Source organism: Elaeis guineensis, chromosome 9, assembly GCF_000442705.2.
Source record: "Elaeis guineensis isolate ETL-2024a chromosome 9, EG11, whole genome shotgun sequence".
NCBI lineage: Eukaryota > Viridiplantae > Streptophyta > Magnoliopsida > Arecales > Arecaceae > Elaeis > Elaeis guineensis.
In genome coordinates, this window is record NC_026001.2 from 34,695,220 (window position 1) to 34,714,526 (window position 19,307).

The 19,307-nt window shown below is 36.4% G+C and overlaps 1 protein-coding gene across 1 annotated transcript in view; it reads left to right on the top strand.

Moving 5' to 3' along the window:
• Positions 1–18,209, top strand: part of LOC105035197 (DNA polymerase epsilon catalytic subunit A) — a 59,108-nt gene extending 40,899 nt beyond the window's left edge. The window contains 26 exon segments of the mRNA XM_073243448.1: positions 846–900; positions 1,000–1,142; positions 1,223–1,662; positions 4,139–4,230; positions 4,233–4,285; positions 4,380–4,577; positions 4,680–4,754; positions 8,706–8,874; positions 8,877–8,895; positions 9,092–9,272; positions 9,352–9,385; positions 9,388–9,415; positions 11,056–11,188; positions 11,283–11,384; positions 11,479–11,562; positions 12,541–12,615; positions 12,934–12,993; positions 13,087–13,343; positions 13,421–13,469; positions 14,090–14,250; positions 14,338–14,404; positions 14,934–15,059; positions 15,190–15,360; positions 15,632–15,847; positions 16,894–17,000; positions 17,386–18,209. Of these exon segments, the coding sequence (XP_073099549.1) occupies positions 846–900; positions 1,000–1,142; positions 1,223–1,662; positions 4,139–4,230; positions 4,233–4,285; positions 4,380–4,577; positions 4,680–4,754; positions 8,706–8,874; positions 8,877–8,895; positions 9,092–9,272; positions 9,352–9,385; positions 9,388–9,415; positions 11,056–11,188; positions 11,283–11,384; positions 11,479–11,562; positions 12,541–12,615; positions 12,934–12,993; positions 13,087–13,343; positions 13,421–13,469; positions 14,090–14,250; positions 14,338–14,404; positions 14,934–15,059; positions 15,190–15,360; positions 15,632–15,847; positions 16,894–17,000; positions 17,386–17,746 (3,456 nt within the window). The 3' untranslated portion in view covers positions 17,747–18,209.
• Positions 18,210–19,307: the final 1,098 nt, after the last annotated feature.

Sequence of the window (19,307 nt, forward strand, 5' to 3'; positions counted from 1 at the left end):
TTGTGGTAGATAACATGCCTGCCAGTGACCAACATGGCCACCAGAAACGGTATTCAAATATTTTGTTATAACAGTGGGCAACAAATGTAAATATCTCTGTATGGTTACTTTTGAAGTGTTCGTTGCCCAGTTTACTTGCTTTCTATGTACTGTCTTTTTGTAATTCAGTTACGGTGAGGGTCATTTTGGTTCACTTGTCACCAGGCTTCTTTCGTGGCTGGTGGGCAACCAAGTAGGTTTCTGATATAACAAGTGGGAAATTATATTAAAGCAAATCAAGATGAAAGCTAATAGTGTTGCTTCTAGTCTTGCTAGAAGAGGTGTTTTGAGTGCTGAGTACCATGTATGAGGCTAACACCATGACTAATTCTTATCGATCTTGTCCTCTTTTCTTCTCCTCTCTCTCCTCGTCATCGGCATAAACTTTTTTTTTTTTGGGTAAGAAGAATTTCAATGACCCTTTGGTGCATCCAGAAGTATCCGGGTAAATGATATCAAACAACCTCCATTGTATTGGATGCCCGTGCATGTGAGAACCAACATGAGTTGCATTAATTGCTAAACAATTTGTGGCTTGGTTAGCTTGCTGGTAGATGTCTATAATCAAGCATTCCCTAAGCTGCAGAGTAGTTGCTACTTGCTAGTACATCTAATTGACCTGGATGCTTGTGCTCTTGATGTGATGAGATGAAGGCTGTTGAATCTGCTGCACAAATTCTGACTCATTAACAAATGGATCTGTCATTTTGCTTCATTCCTAAGCAGTAATTTCTTTTGAAGTTACCAAAAACTTTAAAGCTTTCTTGATTTAATTGTTATATTTTCTCCACCACTTACACATTCAGGGAACCCCAGTAAGTGAGCGCGCCATCCCTGTTGCGATATTTGAAACAGATGCAGGTGCTGTTATCCTTTGATTCTTTTAATTTTAGTGTTTGAGAGAAGTATGAATGTTCGTCTAATTTCTACATTCGTCCTCCTATCTAATCTCATGTGCAGAAATTGCGAAGTTCTATCTACGGAAATGGTGTAAAATTTCATCTGATGTAGGCATTCGATCCATTGTTGATTGGTCCTATTACAAGCAGCGCCTTAGTTCAGCTATTCAAAAGATTATCACTATTCCTGCTGCAATGCAGAAGGTGTGAACCCTAGATTCTTCTCTACTGGTCAAAATAATTTGTCTGTTAAATATCTCAGACCAAATATCAAACTTTCCCAGGTTTCTAACCCTGTTCCTCGAGTGGTTCATCCTGATTGGCTACACAAAAAGGTCCGTGAGAAAGAGGACCGATTTCGCCAGCGTAAGCTTGTTGATATCTTCAGTACAGTGAACAAAGATGAAACAATCATGCAAGATGAGATGAATGTTGGAGACATGGAAGACTTGATTGCCAAAAAAGATGTTTCAAAAGGACCCCGACCAGTAGTTCATAGCTATGAAGTTAACAAAGAAAACTATTCATCCAAGCAATCCTGTCCAGAAGCTGGATTAATCTTAAGCCACAAGCAGCAAAATGCAACTTTATGCAGACCTCTCATGTCATTGAGCCAAAATGGTACCTGTGGTGAAAGTGTTGACAGAAACATCGATTATCAGGCATGGCTTGAAGTCAAGAAGAGGAAATGGAAAGACACTCGTGAGGAAAGGAAGAGACGCAGGTAACCAGCACTAGATAAAGTACATCTTAGATTACTTGTTATTTAGATGGAATAGCTTGTGAGAACTAGTGTTTTCAAGTAAAACGTTGACTCGTATGTAAGAGTTTCTGATTTGTTTTATATAATTTATTTCTAGTAAAAAAAAAGTAGATATTGACCACTAATGTAATTTTATTTCTAAATTTTAAAGTTGTGAGAAAGCCATTTCTAGAAACATGTTTTTATTGGTTACTAACATAAAATGGAAAATTCACAAATTTGGAACTTCCTAGGGGTACATGTAGTAACCTACTTGCCATTGTTAAGGGATGGCAACAGGTCGGCTATGGGTTGGGTCGACTGATACCCATACCCGCCCCGTCAGAAAAAAAATCCATACCCTTACCCGATCTGTACCTGTCTCGGATTGGGTCGGGTTGGAAGGGCTCCAAGAATGGATTAAGTCGGGTTGGGTTGGGTATACTCGAAATCCCTATATAGTTTTAAAAAAAATTGTAGTGGAACAGGGCCTAAAAATTTTGTAACCAAAGAAGAATCCTTTCGATCAAAAATCTCCAACCCTACAAAATATCATGCTTCTACCAAGATTAAGCTCTCAAAACCTCAAGGAACCAACTCACACCACCACAACTCGGACAGAATCCCATATACTTGAAGGAAAAAAACCCAATCGCAATCTCGGAAACCCCTCTTAATAATTTCTCTAAGTGCTCTCGTTTCCCTCAGATCTCTGAAAAAGAAAAAAGAAAAAAGAAAATGAAGCAAAAAGGAAAAATGACAATCTAGGTCTTACCTCTCAAATTTTTTGCTTTTCCTTTGTTTTCCTTGATTTTTCCTTCATTTTCTCTGAATTTTTCCTCTGTTTTTCCATCCTCAATCGTCGCAATCAGGTGGGAGGCTTAGAGTGGCCGAATAGGGATTAAATCCCATTGAGACTTAAGAAACCTCTCCGATCTCTCCAATGTCCCACAGGTGCTATCCTTTCCCATAGATCTCCAAAAATAGATAAAGAAATGAAAAGAAAAAAAGAAGCAAAAAGAAAAAAAATGACAATCTACGTGGGAAAAGGTCTTACCTCTCATTTTTTTTCCGCTTTGTCTTAGTTTTCCTAGACTTTTCCTTAGTTTTCTCTCAATTTTTCCTCAATGTTTTTCATCCTCAGAAGTCCCAATCGGATGGGAGGCTTGGAGTAGCCGAATCGGGAAGCTTAGGGGGAGTATTTTCACCTGACTTTCCTCTATTTTTTCCATCTCCAGGAATCCTAATCGGGTGGGAGGCTTGAAGCATCCACACGGAACCTTAAGGGAGGTGGAACGGCTGAATACGGAAAGCTTAGATGGCTAGGTTTTTGGATTGCGTATACATACATCGGGTCGAGTTTAGGGTGAGGCATATTATTATCCGTACTCGACCCATACCCGCTTCGGGTATTTTTCCTAAAACCCGTACCCACCTCACATTTTAATTGGGTCGGGTAAAATCCATCCCATTTGGATCAGGTTGGATCGGATACCCGATGGGTCGGACCAAATTGCCACCCTTAATGGCAGATGATGCTGCAAATACCAGCCTCAGGGGCATCTAGTTTATATCAATTCTAGATAATTCTACAACTGGGAAAAGGCTTCGGGTGCTTCATAAATTCATTCCCATTAGCACATCATTTAGAGTTTTGTCACTTTATCATTTCTGAACCATGCATAACCTTTCACAGTAATATTGTAAGGAATCCCTTGATGACTTCTTACAATTCTAGTGACTATTATCTCATTAGTGGTTGGAGAAAGGTTAATATTTTAAATTCTATTCGATTTAATACCATGAACCATGGTTGTAATTAAGTGCAAAGCCTGAACAAATTTTTTAAGACATTATTATGACATTTATCAAGGAAAATATCAATTTAATAATTTAAAAGCATGTGGATTTCATTGGTGATGTTATTTTTGGTAAAGAAGACATCATGTTATTTTTTAGAATCTTTAACTTCAGCATATTAAACATGTGACATTCTACTAAATTGTAATATTGAGTGTTGACAGCTAGCAAAATAAGATAGAACCAAAAAAAGATTGATATTACTTGTTTACAACAACTAAAAAAGTTAGGAAGAAATTAAGGGGGAGAATGAAAGAAGGGGAGCCAGGAGTCAGGAAGAGACAGACTATAGTAATGAAGTAGAAGAAATGAAGATTCTTGCTTAGAGATTTGCAGCTACAGATTTATGGAGAGAGGAATCCTCCAGTCAAGCAAAAGGAATCTAATTGATCTCTGATCTAATTTGTTATCATCGGGAAAGATGTTTTGATTCCTTTTTTCCTTATGCTCCAGCAACAATGGGTGCTCTTTGCACTACATAAGCAAGCGAGGATAATTTTACAGTGAAAACTTTGTGCTTGTAGAATAATTTTTACAGTAGATAATTATTTAAGTACCATTGCTCAATATTTTTCCTTGTACCATCCATCATTTTCAGGTTAGGTATCACAAAGATGTCACAGCAATCTGCTGGTGCAGCTAAGTTGCCTGCCTCCATGTTCAACTATAGACGTGGTCAAGACAGAAATGGGTTAGTTCGTTCTTCAGAAGACAAGAGTTGGCTCTTGTGCAATCTCACTGGCAGGTAGTCATGCCTCAGCAAGCATTATATTCTGAATGTTGCCTTTTTCCTTCTCAATTTAGTGATGATTGATTAGCCGTAATATTTTGTGGACCAGATAATACAACTTGTTCCCAGTACACAACCTGGGCGATTTTTTGCTTGGGTTGTTGCAGATGGAATTATGCAAAAGGTTCCCATAGATGTTCCAAAAGTGTTTTATCTTAACACCAAGGCCCCTGTTACAGAAGAATTTCCGGGACGGTGTGTGAAAAAGATTCTTCCTCATAGCAGACCAAGTTTCAATCTCATTGAGGTAATCCTGGTCTTATGAAGGGCTTTCAGTTTCTTTGGATTACGATGACAAGAAGGTTTTGGTTTGTCTCAATTTAACAATACTATGCCATGTTTTATATAGGTTGTTATCAATGAAGATCAGTTCAGGGCTGCAAAAAAGAAACTTGCGGCTCACCTAGCAGACCCAGAAGTTGAGGTAAAAGCTATGAACAAGTTGACTGCTTCCTGATATAGCCTGAATCCTTGTCTGTGTGACTTGATTTCGTCTGCAATTTTGTTTTACCTTTTTGTGTCCGGTATCATGTTATATGATGTCAATGAATTGATCGCCTCATGTTATGTTGTTTATGCTTGTTGGGTTATTATTGATTGACAAGTTAATCTATATATCAAAGGGTTTATGTTTAAGTTGGGAATGGTACAGAATTTGATTGTTTTCAGATTGTTGCTGAGTAATTCACTCTTCTGTTCCATTGGGTTAGAAATGTCGTGTAAAAAACCCTTCTTTTCTGGTGAGACTTATGTGTTAAATGCACGAGTAAGGATAGCTTAGAGGAGAATACAACATTTGAAGACTAATGAGCTCATAACTTTGTTGGCTACCCTTGATATAGAGTCTTCATACCATGGTGAAGATTTAAGGGAGGACTTTGTGTTTGAGAAGTTTTGACTAAATCATGTGTTACTTTCCTGGATGTTCCTGCATCATCTGTATAAAGATGCAGGGTGAAATTGGCTCCATAAAGGCCCGGATCTATTTTTTTGAGTTGACAGATGATGATATCCTTAAAGAAAATGTCTGGCATGACCGAGGACTAGCAATTTACAACTGGTATTTCTGTACATGGCACTTCATTGAACTAGGTGTCAATGAACAGTTATACTGGTTATAAAGTTCAAATGCACTCTTACTTCTCCAAACGTTTAATTTTTCCTACATATTATCTTTTATTAGTACCATGGTACAACACTATAATGTGTTGCTAATGTGGAGACGTAGCTAGATGTCCCTCTCAAGTTCTCATAATAAATTTTTTAAGGTTCTCTGATATTGTTATCTTGAACAAAATTTTCCACAGTTAATTTGTAAAACAAGCATGGAGCTGCGAAATGCATATGATAAAGAACTACAATCACCAATAACTAGGAGGATTTGATCCTACAATAGTACAGTTTTATGGACTAGTCTATAACTATGCTTACATGCTTAGAATATTTTTGAAACCATTATAAAGCAGGTGAAATTATTATATTATTTTTCTTAAACATTGAAGCATTGTATGTTACCGTGCCATTTATGAGGGGGTGCAATAGTAAGGCTGCTTCATGTGTCATATGTTTGAAACAACGAACCAACCCTTTTTATGTTACCGACTTACTGTGCCATTTATATCTTTTTTACATATTTGCACATCTTCAGTACAGGTGCATACCAAGTGCTAGTATGGTATAGCACAATATGCCTACCATGCTTGCTTTTTCTTGCAAGCACAAGTAGTAGTATGATATGTACTTTTAGGCACAACTGCAATATACTCTCCCTTTTCATGTAACACAGATCTTGTGTTTAGTTGGGGTCATGAGAGAGAGGATGAATAGGGTTAGAAGGATGGATGCCCCCGTCTATTATTTGGTTTAAAAAATTTAGGAAGGATGGATGAAAACGAAGATTGCTCATCCATCTTGGCCCACCAGTTTGTATTTTCGTAAATTGGAGGGATGCAAGGATGGATGGATGGAGCATTTGAGGGGTGGATTTTTATGTTGATAAAATTATCTCTCATTAATTTTTTGACAAAACCTTAACACCTTTTCACTCTTTTACCAGAATAAATTATCCTTTATTAAATTATAAATTAATTAGTTATCAATATAATTAATATATAGAAATAAATTAATTCATATATAATTAATTTATCAAATTGTTTGTTAAATTAAATTAAAATTACATATCTATATTTTTATTTAATTCTAAATTATAAAGGTTATAAGTTTGTATGTTGCCCTACTTTAGCATAAATAAATGTTATAAATTGATACTAGTATAATATTTTTTTATCAAAGGGTAGTTGAGTAAAAATATTATTCAAATATCATTATCCTTCTTTTCGTTCCTCCTACACCAAACAGAGGAGGGAATCATTCTATCCATCTTTTCATGATTCACCAAACATACGGAGGATGGATGGGTCTTCCATCCATCCTCTTGCTAATCCATCCTCCCCTATCCATCCTTCAAAATGAATAGAGGGATAAGGTGAAGAACCAAATTTAATATTTTAAGAGAATTTTAATCTTCTATGTATTAGAATCATTATAATAGTCTGAGATATCCCATTTATGTAACTAACAAATGTGTTTAGTATGGTACCGGTATCAGTTATTTGGTCACTATCTTGTTATATGATGGCAGATATGTAAGGTGACAACTTTGGTTTGGGAGGGTAGAAATTTTTAGAGGGTAGAGCTAAAGATCAAGTGTTGGACCTTTAACTTCTCCTTGGCAATGGGTTGCATCATATCTCCCTCCTTCAGAAGTGGGCACAATAAGTAAAAGAAATGAAGATGTGGTTGCTAATATGCCATGGAACATATAAGAGACTAAGAGAGACAGGTTATTTAATTATAAAACTGAAATTGGTATTTAGATGGACCTAGCTAGGTCAGATAGGAGACTAGAGAGGGTAAGTAATAAATGGTCCATTTATGCTGGTAGCTTTGGAAGTGAGACAAAGATAGGATTCTGAAATATAAAAACAAGGAGGGTTACACAGTATATATATATATATATATATATATATATATATATATATATATTAATGTTAATTTAGGTGACAATGGATAGGATGGGAGACATGGTTGGAGAGAGAGCCTTCAAACATAGAGGACAATGGATAAGATTTAGGACAGGAAGTAGAATTTTGAGAGGAAGGTTAAATGTTGGTGGATGAGATGTGTGGGTTATCACTGGAGCAGTTTACCACAAAATAACATACCTTCTTTATGCTCGATTAAATGCCTAAGTTGTATCTTAGATATATATTTCTGCTCCGTATGCTGTTAAATTTAAACATCACATGTGTGATTTATCAAAGTTCGATATAATTACCTCTTTTTGCCTTTACAAGGATTAAATTACTTATTGCCTTCTCTTGTTAGAAATGCTTGTATTAAGGATCAATTTTTCTCGATGTTTCTTTGTTTAGGAAGTTACATCTTAGAAGTATTCAGTGCCTTTTGCTTAGAAGCCTATGCATGTCTTGAAGGAAAAAGCTTTTACTAAATTGAGGGCTATATATAGATCTGAGTAGGAAAAAAAAAGTTCTAGGTTGTGGACTGATTTAGCTTTCATATCCTCGTAGAGTTTTTGATTTTTGATGTGTGCTTAGAAAATTTCAACTCTTACCTGCCAACATGTACGCACAATGTTGGAATCCAACATAACAATTTGATATAAAGGTGTGAAACACTATAGTAGTGCCATAGGAAGGGCTCAAGTGGAAAAATATTTTTCGGTTCATTTGGTGCATGGACATATCCATTAACTACATCTTGGTGGAGAAGTTCAGGAGAATAATCTTTATCATTCTACTTTACAATCGTCCTGAATTTTCCCAACTCCTATGTGTGCTAAATTAATCAATTTAGCATAATCATCAAGCTGATTGTTAATTGGTCTTACCTATGTCCTTCTGTTGGCAAATTATATCCGTGTTCCTTTCTTCAATACTTTTGATACTATTCCAATGATATGTAGGAAGGCGGGCTGTGGCACAACAGTCCTGAGTGTTATGGGTTTGAAACATGGAAACAGCTTCTGTGCATGTGGGGTAATGCTGCTTACATCTGACCCTCTCCAAATCCTGCAGTGGCCAGAGTCTCATCCATTGGGCTGCCCTTTTGTTATTCCAATGATATGTAAAATCCCCAAAACAGTGCTTAAACTCAATTAATTCCCTTTTTTTAGATTTTATTCTGTATGTTTGATCCCAATTTAGATTTTGCGGCAACTTCCAGAATAATTTGTTAACATATTTAATGCATATACTGACTATCAGTCCTCATCATTCACTTTGTAATGCTGATCAGTGAGCCAGACTTCCACTGTTTATTTTGATTTGAGCTAATTTCCTTGTAACTCTGTCTAGGGATATATGAGACAAATATGCCGTTAGAATTTAATGCGATCCTCCAGATTGGTTGTGTGTGTAAAGTGGACAAGGCTGCTAGGCTTCGAAATCTCCAAGATGGATGGAATCTGAGCGAGCTGCATATGAAGACTACAGCTGAGTGCTCTTATCTGGAGCAGACTATCTCCTTTTCTACCTGTATCACAGGTATTTTATGATATTGTTTTACTTTATCATGTGTCCCTTATTTATTCAATCTTGCTTCCAGCTAATAATAATTCCCTGCTTCTTTGGTCTTCCAAGCTGAAAGCAAGCCCACATATTAAATTTAAACATCCTTGTTGTCCCGGATATATGAATTAGTTCTGTAAACTTTTTAGACTGAATCCTTTTCTCCTCTCAGCATGTCCGAGGGGAGGGCGATATATGTTATATATTTTCCTGTATCATACACAATATTTGCTGTGGTTGTTAATCCTTTTCAAAACAAAGAATTGTCCTCGTCACTTCTTGAAAGGCTGTTCCGTGAAGCTTGCCAAACATTATCCGTTGAACCACCAATGGCAGGAAGTGCTACTTACAAGGTATAATCATAGTTACATATGATCTATAATTCTGTTTTCTTTGTTTTAATCTTCGTTCTTGATGATCACTGATATTCAGGTGGAATATGTTCGATCAATTGAAGCTGGCAGCAAGCTTTGCAAAGAACATTGATTGATTACAGGTTTATTTCATATTTTCTCAATCTTGAGAAGTCTATTTCAGATATTCATGAAAGTGAATGGTCAATTATTTTTGTCAATGATTTATTCATTTTTCAATGGCACTTCCCCTTCATGAACCTTTCTATTTTTATGTGAAGGAGTTATATTTGATAGCTATAAGCTCATTTATTATAACTTCTAGTAGGGCATGTAACTTAAAAGATGGTTGCACCCCTGGATTTTGTTTTCTTCTATTAGTTGATAAAAGATCATAATTTATATCACTTTCTGATAAGGAATGAACTAGCTTCAAAGAAGGCTTCCTGGCTCTCTTTTCTATTCTTAGTTGATAAAAGTTTTTAATTTATATAACATTTTCTGATAAAGGATAAGCTGCAAAGAAGATTTTTAATCGTTTATTTTTTATTAAAATAATCTGTAGTCATCTATTTGCTGAATGAGTGGGTTTGATCTCCATCTCTGTACCTAAAAAATATCTGCAACTTCGAGGTATTCAGATCAAACTGCTTTAGGAAAAAAAAGACTAGGAACTAGGAACTAGGAAGAGATCTGAGCTGCCTTTAATCGGCAAGCTTATACCTTATATCCTTTGCTAAGCTAGAAACTGTGGTTTATCATCTGGCCTATTCCATGACAAATTTGTCTGAGATATCCTAACAATTCTTATACATCTTTGAGACCTTAACTGGTAAATTGAACTGCAATCCCATGGTAGCAAGCTCGGTAAAACTAGCTAGTGAGATATGAATTGCCCTTAGGTGGTGAAAGGTATACAACTTTGGTAAATGAAGTTGAAAAAGGTAGGAGGTGTGTTTTAATTACAGGTACGGACGTCTATGTTGTGTTGGGATGGTAGTAGTACATTGCCTGATATGATAACTGCAAAGTGTTGTTCTATAATTGTTAGTATTTGCTTATATTCATAGATATTCATAAGAACTCAATACAAACCATTTAAATGTATGCGCATAATACTATTTGAAAAATTTGTACAAGATGTTCTATTCCCTTAAAATACATCGTGAAAAATTATAGGAAAGTGGAAAATGCATTTGAGTGCTTTTTATTTTGTAATTGATAGGAACTTGGCTTCCTGCAACTTTATAATACTTTACTATTCTGACATAATATGTATCTGCATGGGAACAGTGCTGCCACCCCACTAAGATAAACAAACCTTCATTTATTTGGTTTATACAATCACTCTAGTTTTGCTAACTCCGTAATCATGGAAGTTCGGTTATGGGTCTATGTTTGGTATCCAGAGCTAAACCAGTTGGAGTATGGGCCTACATTTGGTATTCAAAGCTATGCCCACAAATTGCTAATTAAGGTTTGGTTTATAGGTCCAGATCTGCTTGGGTATCTGTTTACCCAAGCCATTTACATCTGTTGTTAGATGAAGTCTTCTCATGATATGAAGATAACTTGTAGTGAGAGAAAACATGATTGTACTGATACTGAAATAACTGGCACCTAGTTAGCAAAGAGACTAAAGTGACAATACTGTTGATGTTTTCCTTGAGGGAACAATATTTAATATCTTTCAAATGGTGTCCTTACTAATGGAACTAACTTCTCTTTTTCTGTATTTGAGTTGCTATTTGGTCTGCTTGAGGCTAATTTAGTTTTTTGATAGACATCGGCATCCTGGTCCTGCTATTGGTGTCATAGAATGCCCAAATGTTCAAGTTATTAGATCTGGAATGCGGATACTTGATGATTTTCCATGCATCAGTATTCCTTGCAATGCTCGTGACAGTAATTATCAGGTACTCCGTCATGCTTAACGTATGTCCCTTTGTGCTTTATGTTAGTCATATGTTTTTGTGGCAAAGGTTGTTTCACTTGCATTTCTTACTCAAGGCTCTCGGATGGCAAGTCATGGCTGGCAAAATTGGCATGCAACGTTGTGCTGCATCATCCCAGTGGTTCAGTGAGAGAATTTTGCTATCTAGATATGCACATGTAATATTATTTATGACTATCATGCTTCATTGTTTTAACTAGGCTTTAATGGATATATCTGAAAATTTGCTATCTATAACAAGCTATGAAACAGGTGCCTTTGGGGAATTTCGAACTTGATTGGCTTCTTTTTACTGTGGATGTCTTTTATTCTCGGGTGTTACGTGATCAGCAGCAGGTTGGATCTCTCCTGAATATTAATGCAGCATAATAAAATTTTATTATTGATTCCTTATTGCCTGGATTGGTGGTATAGTGATGTGATTCTTTACAAAGTTTTGTGTTTATCAATGACCATTTTTTAAAAATATATATAATATAGGCAATTTAGAAGTTGGTAATAGGTTTGTGTGTGAAGGATGTTCAATTTCATATGATATCATTATAGAATCTGGGTTAAGTAGTTTAATTGTTTTCACATATTTTGAAAGATACATTGAAAATACTTCTAGAGGATAGAATTACTGGCTACCAATAAGCTCTATGAAAACTTGACAAAGACAACGACATGTAGTTAGAAATTAAAGGTTAAAACTATAAGCATTCCATCTTTTTGAAGACAAAATAATGTTAGTTTTAACCATTTTGGGAATCAAGTCACCCAGTTAACATAAACAAGTGTGACAACATATCATGCGCTATCAATCGGTACTGTTTCTTCACATTTAAAAGCTTTCTTTTGGAAGGGTTAAGGTTCAACTGCCTCAGCAAAGTTTTCAAGAATGTTAGCAATAGCCTCCCCTTTCAAATTATTATCCTGCACAGTGTCGAATTTGTTTCTTTTTATGATTAATGCTTCTTGACTCTTATTTAATTTGATAGATAAGAGACAGAGTCCATTTTCACTGATTTGGCCATATTCTCCATTCTCTGGATAAACATGATGTTTTTTTCCGATCATATGAACGTGTTGTATGTCATCAACATGTATATTGCCTATGGCAATGATTATAAAGGTAGGATATTCTAGAGCTAGTTTACTTGAGAATTCTGGCTCATATCGTTCCCTCTTAAACTATTTGGGATTGATAATTTCCCTTTGGTCATCATGTGGTATAACTCCAGGCGTCTTTTGATTGCTTCTATGCTCTTTTCTTCTGCAAATATATGTATTTAATTTATGTTTTAACTTACTCTCTTGACTCTGTATCCGTAGGTACTTTGGATATCTGATGATGGTATTCCAGATTTAGGAGGCACTTATGAGGCAGATACTTGCTTTGCTGATGAGGTATGCACCTAATGCATTAACAGCTAGGATTATTTGATTGCTATATTTTCTTTATTTTCCTTTTTCTGTGTTTTTTTTTTTTTTTTTTTGTGGAGCGTGGGGGGTGGGACAAGGAACTGCTATTTCACCTTTATATTTGGTGGTCCTACACATTCATGCATGTATATACATATATGTGTCTGTATACATGCAGGTATATGTACATATATGCACGTATATGGTGGTCCTACACATATGCTGGATATACTTTTTGCCTTGCAAGAATTTTTTTTTTCTTTGTTTTTTTGACCATGTTTCTTGTTTTATGACCAAAAAAAGGTCATTCAACCAGCTCTTACTTATCCTGGGGCCTATAGAAGAGTCACAGTAGAACTAAAGGTTAGAGAATTATGTTTCCCTATATATATAAAAGTTTGGAATGGTGCTAATGCTAATGTATGCCATGATAAGTTTATGCATATCCTTCTGCAGATTCATCACCTAGCTGTAAATGCTCTTCTGAAGAGCAACCAAGTGGATGAAATAGAAGGTGGATCTATATTTGGATTTGACCATGAAATGCATCATGGGCCTGTTGTTAATGAAACCGACTTCGATGAAGCTAGCGCATGTGCACCTGCATTTCAAGTACTAAAACAACTCATTCAAAGATGTATTTCAGATGCAGTGGCATCTGGAAATGTGTTTGCTGATGCTATATTGCAGCATCTTTACCGGTGGCTTTGCAGGTGGAATTTTTCACTGTTTCTGCATCTACTTTTCAGTTATTGCCTCACTTAATTATCTCACAATATCTACATTTCAGCCCACTGTCGAAACTCCATGACCCTGCTCTCCATCGTGTTCTCCACAAGGTAGGTTGCTTGGATAGCCAAATGGACTACTCATAGGTTCATTTTAAAATAGAAACATGCTTGCACTGTCTTGAGTAGGAGAGTAAAAGATTGATACTGTCTAGTTCATTTTGTTCGCCTTCTCTTTTAATTTTGGTGATACAAGATATGCCTTCTCAAGTGCTCTGCCCCAAGAGACTTCCAGCATCCCATGATGCCATATAAAAACAGGCTGACTAGGCCTGGCAGGATTTTTAATCCCTAATCCAAACTGCCTCTTATGAAGCTTCATGGCCTGTGATGCAGTCAGCTGGGCAGTTTCCTTCCCTAAAAGTATTGAGAAATTGAGAGCTCTTGAAACTGTTGCAGCATGGCCTGAGCTGAAGAGGACCAGGATTGTATGATTCCTGTTTTATTTTTAGGTGTATGTATGTATGGTGGAGGCTTTCAGATTGATTAGGATATCAACTGCTTAAATTTGTAAACAAAGACAGTAAATGATAAAATCTATGATAATGTCTTACCAAAGACATTATCAAAAGTTCCAGATCTATTTAAATGAACATCATGCTTGGTGCTTACTCTTTGCCTTTCCTATCCTGTTAATTGCAGTTTCTTTTCTTATGACTCAATATTGACAGGTCATGAAAAAATTATTTGCATTATTGCTGGCCGAGTTTCGAAAATTAGGAGCCACGATTATCTTTGCAAACTTCTCTAAGATTGTCATAGACACTGGAAAGATAGACCTATCAGCAGCCCGTGCTTACTGTGACTGTTTATTGAAAACTTTGCAGACAAGGTATGTCATTGCTCACTGGTAAAATTCTGCAGAGTTTAATATGTCAATCTATAAATTCTGAAGATCTGGTCATTGTTACTATTATAGGGATTTATTCGAGTGGATTGAGCTTGAACCTCTGCATTTCTGGCATTCGTTACTTTTTATGGATCAGGTTTGCCCATTTTTTTCTTTTCCTTTTTCCCCTTTCTTTCAGAGGGGCAGATGTAGATTGCAAACTTCTCTTATTGACTTGGGCAGGAATTGTCATTTTCAGCTACTTATCAGTGCTGGTTTTACTTAAAACAAATTGCTGAACGCATTCTTAGAAATACCATGGTATGTAGCCATGCAGTGGTCATGTATTGATATGGTATGCACTGCTGCATGTCTCCATGCCTACTTATGGTTTGTTGAATGCCAGCCAGTATGGTATAGGGCGGTGCATACCACAGTATGGCTCATTTCATGCCTTTATTCTCAGTTCATGTTAGTCACCAATGTGGTAATATCCATTATTATTTTCGATGAAGAACACAGCCATCATCATCATCCTACATGTATATGGTGTGATTTCATTGTTTTAATTTGTCGAATTTCACTTAGTTGTAAAACCCTTAGGTCAAGTGTTTGTACCCTGGTTTTCTTTCAATTGGTGAGCTGGCTCTTCATTTGTGCTAATAAGTTGTAGTTACATGTTACAGTACAACTATGGAGGAATTCAGGCAAAATCCACCACTCTGTCCCATACAGACAATTTAGAGGATGAAGCTGAAGTGGACATCGTGTCAAGCTGGAATATAGCTGAATATTTACCAAAGATCACCCAGGTAGATCACTGATGGAATTAATTTATTGGCCTATCTGGACTTCTGGAGTATATAGTTTATTTACTAACCTGAGATTCCTGCTTCATGTGTTAAGTGATTGATCTGAACTAATTTTTGGAATGCCAAGCAGGATCATTTTGTCTTAATTGTCTCTGAGTTTCTATATATCCCATGGAAGCATTTAAAAGAACAAGTTGCAACTCGGACAACTATGAGGGATGATAATGCTTGTACCCAATCAATCACCATCACAGCTGCTGAAGCTCTTGAAGTTTGTGTTACGGAGTACCTTAAAGACCAGGTAATAATGTACTCATCCAGCTGTACCATTTGGCATGCCGACACTTGGCACAGTTTGGCATAATATCTTTTTAACCCCTTTTGGCTTTTTCACTATTCTTGATCGAATAAGTTACTTTTTATCTTTTTAGTTTCCATATGTGTCACATTTATTAGTACATCGTGCCCGGCACCCACAATGGCACTGATACTTGAAGACTTGCGCTTCTGTTAAAATCAGATAAATATCAATTGTTCCACTTCTATATCTCTCACTTTATTGCATATTGCAGATCAGCAATTATTTTACTGAGAAGCTTCTCAGAATTGTACGTGATACACTTCACCACTTCAAGGGAAGAAACAAAATTGACAAGAATGAACCTGCATATCATGGATTATCCCAATCAACTGATTCTCAAGTACATAAAGGAGATGCTGCATTAGAATTCATTAAGCATGTCTGCGCTGTTCTTGCTCTCGACCAGAATGTTCAGCATGATATTCTGGTACTTTTTCCACCTAATATATCTCTTAATGACAACTTAATAGTCTAGTCAGTCCTTGCAATTACTTTATAACTGCAAACTCAAAATTTTGGCATTTTAGGTAACAAATGTTTAGAAAAACAGATGTCAAGTGAAGTCTCCAATGTATTCCTGTATCAAGCTCTTTCAGCATGCATGTGAAAGCATAAATGCTTCTTCTAGCACCTGCATCTTTTTAATGGTGAACTGGTTCTCAGAGAATGTCTAATTGATAACAATTTACAGATTCGTGAGGTCTATTCTTGTGTAAAGTGTGGACTGGCTATCACAGAACATTTGAAATTGCCAATATTTGTTGCATCATATGGGATACTATTAATTTGATTCAGGCAACATTTGAAGGGATATGGTATTATAAGATTTGATAATAGAAAAGGATTCTGATTACGTGGAGAAAGTTACCTACCTACCTATATATATATATATAGGTAGGTAGGTAGGGGTGTGTGTGTGTGTATCTAGGTATATATATATATATATATATATATATATATATATATATATATATATATATATATATATATATATATATATATATATATATATATATATATAGAAATATGGTGGTATTGATTGAACCCAGTTTTCTCATTCAGAGATATGGATACTACGAGCTGAACTAACCACTGTTGGTTGCACCTTCATAAAGTTGGCTTACATAAAGAACACAATGAGTTTTGAGCAACTTATGACTATTGGCAAGATATTTATTTAGTTGTTCCTGTCTAGAGCCAAGGACAAAATCCAGATTACTCATCCGAGTTCAGAAAATCTGCATCATCATCAACTTATTTCTGGACAACATCTTTAACTTCTTTGAAAATCCATCTGCCATAGTCTCCTCATAATTAGTTCTATTTTTTTTTTTTTTTTTGACATTAGAATATTGATGCGAACATTTTCTCAGTTTTCTTATATCTTTTGTTATAGCTTTTTGGCATATGTGATTCGTCCTTAACTCCCCATTAATGAATTACTGACAAAATCACTAATGTACTATTTGACAGAGGATGAGGAAGAATCTGTTAAAATTGGTCCATGTGAAAGAGTTCGCTCCAGAAGCACAGTTTAATGATCCTAGTCCATCATTTATTCTTCCAAATGTTATCTGCAGGTATGGCATTGAAGTCCAGTTTATTATGTTCTGTTAGCTATATTTTGTACTTGTGCCTTTTAGGGGTTCAGAGCAATACGTATCTGTTCTGTAGTTTAATCATCATTAGAGCAACCTAAATTAAGTTGTCTCCTACATCAGCTGTTATCTTTGCTACCATAGTTCAATGCTTGTTCCTATAAATTGTACACTGGATGTTCATGGCAATGCCAGATCTTTGCCCCCATATTGTGAATTGTGACTTGAACTGGTTCTTCATCAATCATATGTAAAATGCTTGTTATCCATTGTAGTTGAGATGAAACAGGGATGTTATGCATATTGCCATTTTTCTTAATATTACTTTTATATATGTTTATTTCTGATTCAAGCTTCCTATTTGCAGTTATTGCAATGACTGCCGAGACCTAGACCTCTGTCGTGATTCAGCTCTTTCGGATAATGAATGGCGTTGTTCTGTGCCACAATGCGGACAATCATACAATCGTGAACAGATGGAGAATTCTCTCCTTCAAATAGTTCGACAAAGAGAGAAGCTATATCACTTGCAGGATCTGGTGTGCCTGAGGTGCAGACAAGTTAAAGCTGCTCATTTGGCTGAGCAGTGTGTCTGTGGTGGGTTATTCAGGTGCAAAGAAGATTCATTTGAATTCTTGAGGAAAATGCAGGTGTTTCTGAACATAGCAGCCAACCAGAAATTTCAGCTGCTCGATGACTGCACATCGTGGATCCTCGAAGTGAGATAATGCTCGTATAAATTCATTACTGAAAAAAAAAAACGAAAGAAAAACTGGTGTGGAAAAGAGATCACATATGATGCTAAGCTGGGTTTGTAGGGCAAACAAAGCTTGAGATCACTGCACACACATAACGAAGGTGCAAGCCTTTGAAGATCTGTCTTCTCATTACTCTACCGAAGGGTCATGGCATGGGGTTCGCAACGGACTGCTCAAGCCTATGCAGAACAGAGCTTGCGGCTTATTTTTTGTAGGGCTTGCAACTTGTATTATGTATTTATTTTTAAAGTACCGCACAGTTTTGTATGACGTGTTAATCCAGTTCTAGTTCTTTAGTTTTCCTTATTTTTGATGGAATAGTTCTTTGGTTCTCAATTTATGTAGAGCCCACTTCAGATCAGAAATATCATATAGCTGTACTGCAAGTTGCCACTTGCCAGCCCCTGAAAGCTGTCATCAGGTTACTTTTTCATGTGATCAGAAATGGCTGTTAGTCGTGGGACGGATGTCTTTTGCACGAAAGAATGATTAACCTTCGTCTGAAACCACCATTGGACCTGCTTTGAGAGCTGTTGACTGTGGATGAATGGACTTTGGAGTGCGTTGAGATCTATTTCGTAGGTGATCCAATGGTGATTTCGCATGAAGGTTAATCATTCTCGGGCACGAAAGATACAACCTGGTTCCGTTAGTGGCTTCGTAAAAAAATATTAAATGAGTGTTGATGTCTGATTCTGATGTTTGCTTTAATCGCGAGAGAAGCAATTTGATCTATAGTAACATCTGGCTATGGTTTTATTTGGAGAGAACATGGTTTTATCTGGAGGGAATGACGTGCAACATCATCCTGGAGAAGCCGAAAACAGGAATTTTTCAAGTGCCCCGGTAAATTCCAGAAACCTTGTGATCATTTTGCAACTTGCCAATTTCAGGAGTTGAACCATGAGCACTCCCCTTTATTTACTCTTTATTTACCCCGGTTACGTAAGGGTCACTAAGAGTCTAAGAAACAATTGGTTTTGTAGAACATCTAGGCGATTTGATGAGTGTGTCCGATAGTATGAATCTTGATATAAGATTGACTGGTCTAAGATCATTATAAACGAGCATCAAAAGAGTCAAAACAAATTTTTATTAGTTGTTATGGTGGTTGCTACGAGAGCTTCGGATCGACGGTTGCCATGAGCATTTGAATTGGCATGGTATCAAAGATTACTTCAAGTTGTTAAGCCGTCACCACGGTCACCAACCGTTATGCAGAGCCAAGCTGTCTACTCCGAGTGGATCAATTCAAGCGCAACTAACTTTCTCAATCTCGCGGAAGCGATTGAAGGTTGGATTATCTCGTCCATAATGGTATGTTCAATGATTTTGCAATCTCGAGATGGCATAATCTCACAGCTGTACAACCAGCTATTCGACAGTCTTTTATATAAACCATTAGAGCCCCAAGGATCAGGTAAGCCTTACCTAATCAATCCCTTTAAGAGAGCTTGTTGCTGCTTCATTATTCTCTGAATCTATTTTGAGTATCGAAGGGTCCTCCTTGGAGCTACAATCATCGGTTTGG